General features: G+C 32.4%; 1 protein-coding gene across 2 annotated transcripts in view; it reads left to right on the plus strand.

Annotated features, from left to right (window-relative positions):
- MAGI2 (membrane associated guanylate kinase, WW and PDZ domain containing 2) overlaps positions 1–12,461 on the plus strand; it is a 1,098,388-nt gene that overhangs the window by 290,260 nt on the left and 795,667 nt on the right. For both annotated transcript variants that reach the window (XM_072965145.1, XM_072965146.1), the window contains exon 2: positions 11,639–11,755. In XM_072965145.1, the coding sequence (XP_072821246.1) occupies positions 11,639–11,755 (117 nt within the window). The remainder of the gene's footprint in view (positions 1–11,638; positions 11,756–12,461) is intronic.

Here is a 12,461-nt window from a genome sequence, read left to right on the forward strand (position 1 = left end):
CAATATTTATTCCAAAATATTTTTAATGAAAATTAAAATATATTATAAAAGAAAACAAACAAAATTCAGAACCAAAATGATTCTTTGATTTGAGTTTAAGGAAAGACTTGCTTCACACAGATGATCAAATGGTATAAAGTCTTTAGAAGGCGTGAGACTATTTACTTTTCTTGGATTAAATAAAATTACATTTGAAGCACATCTGCCCAAAGTCCATTACCTTCTGAACATTTCCAGTGTAAATACATAGAAAAGTTCTGTGTCCAAGCTTCCTTCACCAGTACAGAAACAAAGACCTGGGAATAAATAAGAGTTCTGTAGATGGAGCAGATTTAAGAACATCTTTCAACCATATCATCTAAACATGGACTTCTAGTTCAGAAATCTCCTGGCTTCTAGTATTTTTGATAAAACCATTTGAGAACTGATGTACTTAATCAATGAATTTCTGTCTTCTATTATGGTCATTCCTCATCACTGGAAAATAATTTGTCACAGTAAGCAAAATAACTCCATCCAGCTGTAGCTTGTCCTACCTAAAAGTTCTTTAGAACTATGAAAGTGTTCTAAAGACTTTAGAAAGTGCAGTTGTTTTTTTGCCTGGCCACGTTTAATAATATATGACTGACCAATGAAATTCCAACGCCCTTAGCCATATGCTTACTATTTTGAGTGTTAAATATTTTGTTTAGAAACTCTTTCATTTGACTAATGTTCTTTGCTGCAGGCTTAATTTTAATAATAGATCCTTTAAAAGCCACAAATGGATTGTTTCAACTTCAAGATTTTTCTGTATTTTAAAAATTTAACACTCGATACTAAACTGAAGGCTAAGAAATAAATTTAAACCTAAATTTGATCTTACAGTTTCAGAATGGGTAATGTGCCCTGTAGTCTTATGTTGATTGAAGTCAAAGGAATGATAGAGAATATTTGTTTAGCAAATACTGCTAAAGCATGAAAAATTACAAACTAAAAATAATTGCATTTGGCATCCATTTTTTCTCATAATGATTCACTGGGCCAAGACCTTTCATTTTTATTTAGAATGAAACTTTACTTATAAATTTCAGCTGAGGGCTAAAATGATGTATTGGAGTTGGTGCCATCATTTTCTGGTACCTTTTTATAACATGATAGTTTGCTTCCATAGTTAACTTTCTACATAGTTTCATACCTTATGTGAGTATCTTTAATATAGAAAGGATTATTTTTATTTTATATTTGATGATTAGTTTCCATATGATGATTGTTAAAGATGAAATTTTCGATGACAGATCTAAATTAATTTTTACAGCAGGAAATAAAAATCTATACTCGTAAATCATCATATACATTAACTTCAAAGAAATTTTTTTCTTATGAAAAATGTGCTGTGATTATAGGATATTTTTATTATTAATAGAAAAAACTAAATATGTATTTTACATCGGGAAGCCAAATTCAGTGAACATTTTTTATATAGACATTTTTAATCAAGACATAAAACTTTACCTCAAGATGCCACCCATTAGCCATTGTGACTGAAATATAAAGAGTTGTCATAATTTATAAAAATTGCTAATTGCCCTTCATGGTTGTGGATATTAATTGAGCTCTTAATATAAATAAATCACTATTAAACATTTAATGTAGGAAAATTAGGCATTTTTGAGACATAATGGGATCTTATTGTGTTGTGCTATTACTGATATTATAGTCTCTCCAAAAATGCTTTTTATTTGCATCCATTTTATTTTTCAATGGGTGAATACCTATTGAATACCTGCTGAGTGACAGACTCTGCTCTCTCATGGAACTTGCATTCTAAGGAACAACTTAGACAATAAACAAGTAAACAAGTAAATATGTCACATAATTTTACCTAGTGGTAACAGTTGTGTAAAGAATTAGAGTAGGAGATTAATAAATGATGGGGAGGGGGTTGTGAGACATGAGCAAGTTCAAGTAGAGTGAGGAGTAATATGTGAACCAAAATACTAACCAAGTGAACAGACAAAAAAACTTGGTATTTAGGAATGAGGGTTTCACTTGTTTTTTTCTGTCAAATATAAACCCTATCTTTAGTAAACCATCCTTAAAATCAGCTGCCTTCCTTATTAATTATTTTGAATATTTTTATTATTACTTAACAAAATTAATAATTGCCATGTAGACTTTATTATAAAAAAATGATTCTCAGGTCAATGGATAGTTTATTTTTAAAGTAATGATAATTTCAGATATTTCTCCAGATTTTTGAAGAGTCAGCAATTAGATATTATCTTTAACAGTGTTACCAAAAACTAGAAATCACTGTACTATTTTATAAAAATTATTATGCAGAGGGGAGACTTAAAAACCATTATTTCTCTTTGCTGTAAAATGATTTTAAGTAGTATATAATAAAACACATGTCTGGGGCAATCAATGATGATACTATCCAGAAAAATATTAAGAATTCTTGGATCTATACTTCCAAAAACATAAATTAACAGACTGTTTAAAAATATACTATTTGTGTTTTTATATCTAATTTTGAGAACAAAACTATTTCTGTTCAAGTATAAAGGTGATTATTTGACAAAAGAAAGTAAAATTTCATTCAAATGAGAGTTTTACACTACAGGGTTAATGATATGAAAGTCACTTTCATGAACTAGCAAAGAGCTCATAGTATCAGCATAGAAAAGAAATATATAGGAATGGCACACCTCTCTTTTATGATGGGGGACATTTCTTAACTTTTATAAATCACACTGACTATTGTTGCATTCATGCATTTAAAATATTTATCATTATTGGGAAAATCATTTAAGTTATCAATTGAGCAGGAATGTAATTCAACTAATATTTATAGAGTCCCAGTCAATTATAAGACACTGTACTAGACTTTAAAGAATAAAAATTGTATTAGGCAGGAAAATGAAGTTTGTCATAAAGGAATATTAGCAATATTTGTTCCTACTACCCAGCAATTATTGTAATATAATGGTAATGCTCTGTGATAAACATTAGACATTGTGCAACATAAAAATATTTTTGGTTTCTTGGGTCTACCCTCAGGAAATAATTAACCTTCAGCTCTCGTCAACACAACTACCACTTTAACACCATTCCCAAATGTGAAATCATGCACCATGTGTGTGTGTGTGTGTGTGTTTAACCCCTTGTCAGATGTGTTCTTATCTTCCTCTCTGTTGTCTTCCTTCCCTTAATAGAGTAAAACTTCATTCCCAATGAAGTTTGTAACCTGTTGGTTTTTTTCTTGATTTCAAAATATATTCCTAGGTAAATAGTCACTTAACATTTTCCTAAAACTTGTTAAGAACAAATAGTAAATAGTTCAGTAAAAATGAAAGTTTACTTTATCTCAAAAAGATACTTTTAGTAGGCTTTTATTGGAGATAGTTTAAGGGATGAGTTGAGGTAGTTTTAAATTGCAGCATGTTAGCAAAAAATAAAGTGAAAGGACTGACTATTTCAAAATATAATATTTATGTTTTTATATCTACTTTTAAGAACAAAATTATTTCTGTTCAATTATAAATGTAATTGTTTGATATATGTGTATATATGATTTTTAGTTGACCTGAAGATGATAGCTTAATATATAAAGCAAAATAAGCTCAAATATTGATTTTTTTAAATATGCTACACATATTCACTTTTCATTTTATAAATGAATGTGTACCTAGTATGAGCATTTTATTTTCTGCTTATTTTAAATTAATAGGAGTATATTCTTAAAGTGGGTTTTCTAAAAACAAAAACAATTGTGTTTTTGTTAATCACTACTCTTTCAAAATTCACACTTAAAAGTTTGGAATAAAGTTTAAAAGGCAGTAAACTAAGACCCTAAGTTAAAAATTTTTGCCTTCTGAATTATGTAGCTATTTTGGACAATAGTTTCTTTTTTTAACTCTAGTAACTTTATGTAGAAACCTTAGAGCTTTGTGTTTTATTAATCTTCAGTGACTTCAAACCCCACTCATAACTATCCCACTATTTTTTTTTTCTTTTAAACTTACAGTGGTATAATCTGTGGTTTAAAAAAGTATTGAATTCAAGCCGATTTATTTTTGGCCATATATCTTTTTCATTAGCTGAATTTCTGTGACATCCTGCTTTTTATAAAGAACATCTAATGTTTAGGAATTAGGTAACTCAAAGAAATTAATAGGAAATGCCCTATTCTATACCAAATTAGCCACCTTGGGACATTATAGAAAATTTAGATGTGCTTAAGTTTGTTTTCAAGTATGTGCCCATCTTTTCCATTTCTTGATTGTGAAATTTTGGGTAATACATGTACAGTACCTAGCATGATTCCAGGCATACAGTGAGTATTCATTTTCCCTTCTCCATGGGAACCTATAATCATAACTATAAGAATAACTCTAATATTTACTTTGAGACCAAGGCTAGCAATGAAAAATGAAACTCAATAATAATATCCCCTCTGTGAAATAGTAAGGGGAAGGAAATGATAAAAAGCCATTTTCAATAGAGCTGAAGAATATTGTAAGCTACTTACATTTATCTCTATTATTTTTCTGAAATAAGTTATTCTAATTTTGAATCTACTAATGATCTGCAACTGTTTAATATATTTTGTCTCTTTTGTTATTGCATTTCTTATACAAAATATGTGATTCCACTAAAATTTTGAAAAAAAACAACACGGAGAGATATTAAAGCATGATTAAAAGGATTGACTAAACTCTAATATTATGAATAAAATATGGAAGGGTTACAAACTTTCGTATACCTAAATATTTTCAGCTATAGGAAAGCAATTAACCATGGCATCTGCAATGAGTTACCATGGGCCTTCTATGTGTGCCTCTATTTAAAATAGGCAAAGGGGAATTATTTAGGGAAGAACAACTTTACTGACTCATAATTTATAGAAAGACTAGTACAGATCAAATGCATCCAGTAATTTGGTACCATACTCTAGCCACCTGAAAATGAGGTGGACCTCTAGATCATCAGAAACTGAAGACACAATTTTCCACCTAAAAAGGGGATGAAGTCTGCTCCAGCAGACTGGATTAGATATGTCTGTCATCTATTTTGTGGCTGTGGACCTTAACAGAATCAATCAACTTTTCTGTGATTTATTTCTCCATTTTTAAGATGAGCGAAGCAGAAACTATTTTGAAAAAGGAACATAGCAACAAAACCCAGTAATGTTTTCCTATTTTCTCAACTTCCCCAATATCCAAGAAAATAACATAAAATATTTTGCAACTACTCATAGGCATAGCTTAAGGCAAATGGTTAGATTTTCCCCTTCTTAGTCCAATTCCTTATAGACTGCTTTGCTTCAATATTTTACTACTTTTTTTGACAGTACCAACATATGAAATCAATTTCCTATTGGTGATCTTAGCTTCTTAGACAATTCAGTAGTAAAAAACACTAGCAAAAGGAGGTTATCCATGGCTTTATTTCTTTTTATCTCTTTTTTTACAGTATACTTGATGTATAATATTATATAAGTTACAAGTGTACAGTAAAGTGATCCACAATTTTAAATGTTATACTTCATTTATAGTTGTTATAAAATATTGACTATATCCCTTGTGTTGTACAATATATCCTTGTAACTTACTGTATGTGTAATAGTTTGTACCTCTGACTCCCCTACCCAGGCCTTGCCCCTCTTTCTTTCCCTTTCCCCACCAGTAACCACTAGTTTGTTTTCTGTATCTGTGAGTCTGCTTCTTTTTGTTATATTCACTAGTTTATTGTATTTTTTTTAGATTCAATGCATAAGTGATATGCAGTATTTTTCTTTTTCTGACTTATTTCACTTAGCATAATGCCCTTCAAGTCCATCCATGATGCTGCAAATGGCAAAATTTCATTCTTTTCTTATAGCTGGGCAGTATTTCTCTCTCTCTCTCTCTCTCTCTCTCTGTGTGTGTGTGTGTGTGTGTGTGTGTGTGTCTTTTTATCCAGTCATCTGTTGGTGGACTTAGGTTGCTTCCATGTCTTGGCAATTGTAAATAATGCTGCTGTGAACATTGGGGTGCATGTATCTTTTCAAATTACTGTTTTTCATGGCTTTATTTCTTATGAGCTATAACTAACTTGTGAGCTAAAATTATAACTAATAAAATAATTCAGTTATCTGATTACCAAAAAAATCCCCAAACTATAAGGTACATTTAGTAAATGCTTTATATGGAAGTATAGAATTTAGATCCAGCAGAGAGACCTTATTTGGTTCTACAACTATTGTTATGATCTGAAGGTTTGTGTGCCCTCCAAAAGTCATATGCTGAGATCCTAACCCTCATTGTGAAGGTATTAGGAGGTGGAGCCTTTGAGTTGTTAGGTCATGAGGGTGTAACTCTCATGAATGGAGTAAGTACCCTGATAAGAAGTAACATTAGAAAGATGATTTCTTTCTCATCTGTATGCTGGAAGGATTTGTAGACCAGGAAGAGTGTCCTCACCAAAGAGTGATCTACCAATCTAACAACTCCTTGGTCTTGGACTTCTCAGGATCCAGAACTGTGAGAAATATATATTTGTTGTCTAAGCCACCCAGTCTAATGGTATTCTCTTATAGCAGCACAAACTGACCCACCTTTTACAGATAAGAAGAATGAGGCCCAGAAATGATTAAATGATTTTTGCAAGACCACTTAATGAGTAAGTGTTGGAGTGGTAATTAAAATTCAGTTTCCAAATCTGCAATCTAGCGTTCTTTCCAGCATTTGTGATTTATTTATTTAGCACACATTTCAGAGCCTCATATGTTCAGAAGGCACTGCTTCAGAGACTGAAGTGAGGAAAGGGAAAAAGATATAAAATGATTAGAAAATTCCCTGTCCTGGGGAGCTTACAATTTAATACACAACATAGAGCTTATCCACTAGCTACTGTGTGGCCTGTTAGAATGTGCAAAATGTTTAAGAAGGGCGACCAAGACATAGAAGTTCAGAGGAGGGAAAGATTTCTTGTCAAAAGATCACAAGGAAGGCGAAGGGGAGGATAATTTTAAGCTGAAGGATGGATAGGAATTCCACTGGTAGTATCAAAGGGAAGGCATTCTTATCCATGTTTCTTTAGTTGAAAACAACCAAGGGGGAATTGAAGAAACTGTATAGAAAAATATGGAAAAGGGCAGTTCTATATGTCCAGGAAGCGAAATTTATGGGCAGGCTCTTCAGGGTGCTACTGTCAGGACGCATGCACTTGCAGGCACATCCTTGGGTAACTTCACTTATAAAGCCAAGTCCTGGAAAAGAAACTTTAATTGGCTAAGAGTAAGACCAGGGGAAATTAACTTAAAGTCTAACTACATTTATGCAGAATGAGACAGATATGATGACTTGAAAAAGGAAATCAGGGTGCTGTTTACCAAAAGAAAAAGCACAATGATGGGTGCAAAAGATAAAGCACAAACAAACAAACAAAGTTCAAGTGCCCATTTCAGCATCTTGTGGAGTGTGAATGGAAATAAATGAGGTATAGAGAAGGAAAAATAAATAAGGCCAGTAGAATGTGAGAGTAGCCTCATTTGTCTGAAGCACAGGATGAATAGATGACATCAGAATGAACCAGATTTGGCTTGCTCATCATCTCCACCTTCTTCTTGCTACACACCCAACACCATTCCAATCAGTAAATTCTCTCCCTAGTTTACAAGGGACAGGAAAATTTGAGCCAGCAAATGAGGGATGGGACTATTCTTGCTAGCTATCAGCAATCAGACTTTTGGCACAAACATTATAGAGCCTGTTTGTATTTCTCCCTCAACCTTAGGAAAAGTGTCTGACTTTAGCTACAAGGCTAGAGCAAACAATTTGTCATAAGGAACATGCCAAGAAGATTCTGTCCATCTGAGCCAGGCAGCATCTTCTTCCTTTGCTTCCTCTCTCTTGGCATTCAGGTGGTAGAGGGAACAAAGCAGTTCTACTGGGAGCATTTCAGAAAACTGTGGAAATTGTAGAGACGCACACCATTTTCAAGTGGTAACATTTGGAGGTTTTCCTCCAAATAATCCATGGGAGTTTCTTGCTGATGCTTCTCCCACTCCATACCCCATCTTTGCTCTCACCCCAGTGCCAAATAATTTGTATAAGCTTCAGTTTCTTCATTTTAATATGAAGAATTTGGAGTAAGTTCTCTCCTTCTTAAATTATATTTTGATATCAAATTGAAAAACTTGTTTGGGGTCATGTTGAGAAAGTACTTGATTACTTTGGACTAAGAAGTTTGGTTTTCAGACTGTAGACTATGAAAATTAGGTACATGTTCTTTAGAAGCAGAGTCATATGCTTCATATTTTTTCCAGATATCTCATTGGCAAATGTATAAGTTGAAAAGGTATTGTATCTTTCATTCTATTGTTTTACTTTGTAAAATAAAGGAAATAAAATCATATCACAGTTAAATGAAATAACTCAGTAATTATTAAAATATAATAGTAAACAAGAACCACTGAATTTTTTTAAGAAGAGTACAATGGCTAAGACATGCCATTGCATGGTGAACTCGATAGTGCTATGCTTGGCAGAACAATTGATGTAGGTATTCTATAAGCTACCAAATCTAGGTATCATTAACAAATGACAACACAGAAACTCTACAAACAGTATTGATAAAAGCAAAAATTATAACTATGGCAAATAAGACTGCAGAATATTTCTTTATTTTAATCATAGATAACATTTATTGAACACTCAGTATGCAGAATTCATTTTTTAGCTTGCTTTAAAATGTTAACATATATACCAGAAATCAGGTAGTCTTAAGACCCAGGCTCTATTTTTTAACTCAGCCCTTACCCACTATCTGTTGCTTAATTCTTCTCTAATTGAAATTTCTAATTAAGGAGAAATATACCTTTAAATGTGTACATGCACATATTATGTATACATATATGTAAAACATTTCTATGTGCACAGTATATTGATTGGGATGATGTAAATTGCAAACAACAGAAACTCATAATCGTTTCAGAGAATGATTATTTACTTTTTCTCTTATAACAAGACATCTTACGGTATGTAGTTGTTCGTATTATTTTAGCTGCTCAGTGAAGCCATCAGGGACCCAGCTGTTTCCACCTTTTACTCCAGTATCCTCAGCATGATTTTTTTCTTTATGCATGTCACTTTGTGGTCAGAATATCTAGTCTAATAGAGAGCAGAGGGGCCATGGAAGTCCCAAAGAGGAATACCGAGTCTATCCAGGAAGGACTGGATGAAAAGGGTCTTGATATCAGATATCAAGTCTAGTTCAGTGAGTAAAGAAAGCCCTTCCTGTCCTGGGTCTGAGACTGTTTGGGCCTGAGACTAAATCAAGGTTTTTTAAATAGAAAATAATAGAGGAAAGAATATTGGGTAGGCAACCAGCAGAATTTGCCATAATAAGGATAGTGGGTAAATAAAATTGCCTTACATGAAAGATGCTATGATAAATTGTGAAGGATGATTAAGTATTTGTGAAATATGAGGCCAAAAAAAGAGCTTCCAAAACAAATGTGATCATTTATGACAATTCATTGTAATTAATGAGAGAAGTTTTATATTAATTCTCAGAAGCTTCTGCAGGTTTTTCCATGTAAAAAAGATAGCCAGTCATTGAATGAATAGATAACCTTTTTTGTTGTTGTTTTCATATGTAATCAAAGTTTTGAGAGGGCTAATGTGGTATTTTTGTAGTAGAAGTAGTTTAAATAGATAATGTATTTTCAGGGACAAGAAGCATCTTGGACTACAAAATGTGAGCTTATCCATGTTACATTAGGTGAGTGATTCTAGCTTACTTTAGTGGACAGACTACATCTGTTGTTCTATAGTTAGCATTTTCTCGGGCTGCCAGAAAGCATCTCATCACTTGGCATGTCCCACATATTGGACAGAAAGAAAAAGAGAAGAGAGATGGCTACAGTTCCTGTAGACTCAGAAGTCGGCAGAACTGACAGCTGAAAAGAGGCACATTTTTGCTCTGCAGCTGTAGTCAATTAGTGAGAGTAGGCATGTCAGAAGATCTGACTGGGAAAGACCAAACAGAATTACAGAATTTCAAGATTTCTAATTTTTAACTGATTCTGTATGATGTCAGCAAGTCCAACCCATGGAAATACAGGGCTTTGGAGATGTAAAAAATAGGTAATTGATATGTGTGATGGTGATTTCAGCTGACTTTCGTTTCTTGTTCCTCTGCTTCTTTGACTAAAAAAATAATAATTTTGAATTTGGAAAATCATATCTGCAAGCATTCTGGTTGTAATATGTATGTGCACTCAATAAGCAGTAAGTTTTCTTTTGATGTCATTTGTTTTTTGTTATCGTATTATGTTGAATAGAAAAATAAATTGACACCATTGACTAAAAATGGAGAAATGTTGGAGAGTAAGAATTTTGCTAGTTCCGTTATGCCATACTGTTTTGTGTGGCATCTTGCTAAGGCTGTGCCAGCAGATTAGAGGCAACAGAAGCAATAGATTTGGAAACTTCAAAAATGTAGCAATATGTATTTTGCAAATATGTTAACTACTATTTGTTTTAAAGTTGTTTGTGTTGCAGAGAAGTACAACCACATAATGCTGTTTTACATGGTCTTGGTGGTGCAAATAGATTGATGATGTATTGTGATTTTGAGGTTCAAAGGATTTAAAGAGAATGTGATTTTTGTAACTATTACAGATGTCCTATTTCCTGTATCTTTAACTGTTTGTCTTGGCCCAATTATCATAATGTGTTTGAAAAGATAAGGGTTTTAGGAATTCTTATTTTTATTTTTACAGCTACTTTTATTTATAATTCATTCTTTCAAGTATAAAAAGAAGGACCTTAGGTAGATAAATCTTTGTAACTTAATGTAATTATCTTTAAATATGAAATGAAATTAATCTTGGATAGATTTACAGAATTGATTTTCTCACCTATAGCCCAGTTTATTTTAATTAGATTATAATGGCAAATAAACTCAAAATTATTTCTATAATAATAATATGATAATTATGATAATAAAACGTACCTAAATCTTTCAAACCTTGTATCTAGTTAAAAATATCTGTACATATTTTATATGACATAAAAATTACTTTGATTTATTTTAGAAACAGAGTAAAGCATTAATATCTGTATAGATCTTTTAATATTTTATATCACTGTACTTATCTAAATACAGAGTAAGTTTAAATAACTTTCAGTTTTTTTCCAAACTTTGAAGACATGCTAAGTGAAATAAGCCAGTCACGAAACGGCAAATAGTGCATGATTCATTTATATAAGATACCTAGTGTAGTCAAAATCATAAAATGTCTGGAGGAAAGGGAGAGTGGGAAGTAAAAAAGGCTTTTTTAGCCATGCAATGAGATATACTATGACGTTATGACATTTAAATATTAGTTCAGGAGTAATGTGTATCTTTTGCCACAACACAGACTTCATTCTAAATAAAAAATAAAGAATGCAGATAAAACACTGAGCACAGACCTGGTGAACAATTATTATCTTTGAGTGTTATCTTTTCTTATTACGGGCAGTAAATGTTTCAGAAAGTCAAAAGAGCAATGTGAAATGATGCATCTTTTAAATAGGTTCATGAGTCTATTTATGACAGAATCAAATAACATGCTTAAAAATTCTCCAGCATCCTTTATTAAGAAGCTTTATTATTCTAGGAGGAATTGTTGATAAGGATCTTCGTCACTACCTCAACTTACGATTTCAGAAGGGTTCTGTGGACCACGAACTGCAGCAAATCATTCGTGACAACCTCTACCTCCGCACGGTGCCATGTGAGTACAACAGATGATATTTTTTTTCCTATGTTAATAGATAAATGTTCAGCTATACATCCATTGTTTAAAAGAAAAGTTAAATTACATTGACTTTTTTTTGGTGGGCTTTTGGAATAGACGGTTGATTTGAAATATGGAAGTTTTAAATGCAAAAGCTTTTATAACTGCACTTGAGTGGTTTATAATGATGATGTAGCCAGAAGATACTTGTGAGTTTAAAGCTGTAAAACCTAACTTTCTTCTCATGTTAGTATTGAGAAATCTTAATTCTAATCCCGGAGGTTGGTGATTTCATAATGAGTTATGATTGGGGTAGAATTCCACACAGGGAGACAGAAGAATGAAAATTCAATTCATTAGCTGAAACAGCTATTTTGTAAGTAGAATCTACACAGTGACTCCCAATCTCCTCACTGGTTTGCAGCAGGGGAGTCTCACAAGTGAAAAGGAAATTATGTGTTGGAAAGTAAAGCTAAATATTCTGTAACTCTTAGAAAGTGATGGTGTTGAGTGTTCGGTACAAATTTCTCATATACAACCTGTAGAAATACACAACCAGCAATCACTGATCATGAGCAGGCACTTCTTCAAAAGAGAGGAATTGGTAAAATGATAAAATTCACAAATCAACTTTTTAGTACCTGCTTCAGCTCATTTGAGAATCTTCTATTAACTTTAGGACAATCCAAAGACTTCTCAATCT

The sequence above is a fragment of the Vicugna pacos genome, chromosome 7 (assembly GCF_048564905.1).
Source record: "Vicugna pacos chromosome 7, VicPac4, whole genome shotgun sequence".
Lineage (NCBI taxonomy): Eukaryota > Metazoa > Chordata > Mammalia > Artiodactyla > Camelidae > Vicugna > Vicugna pacos.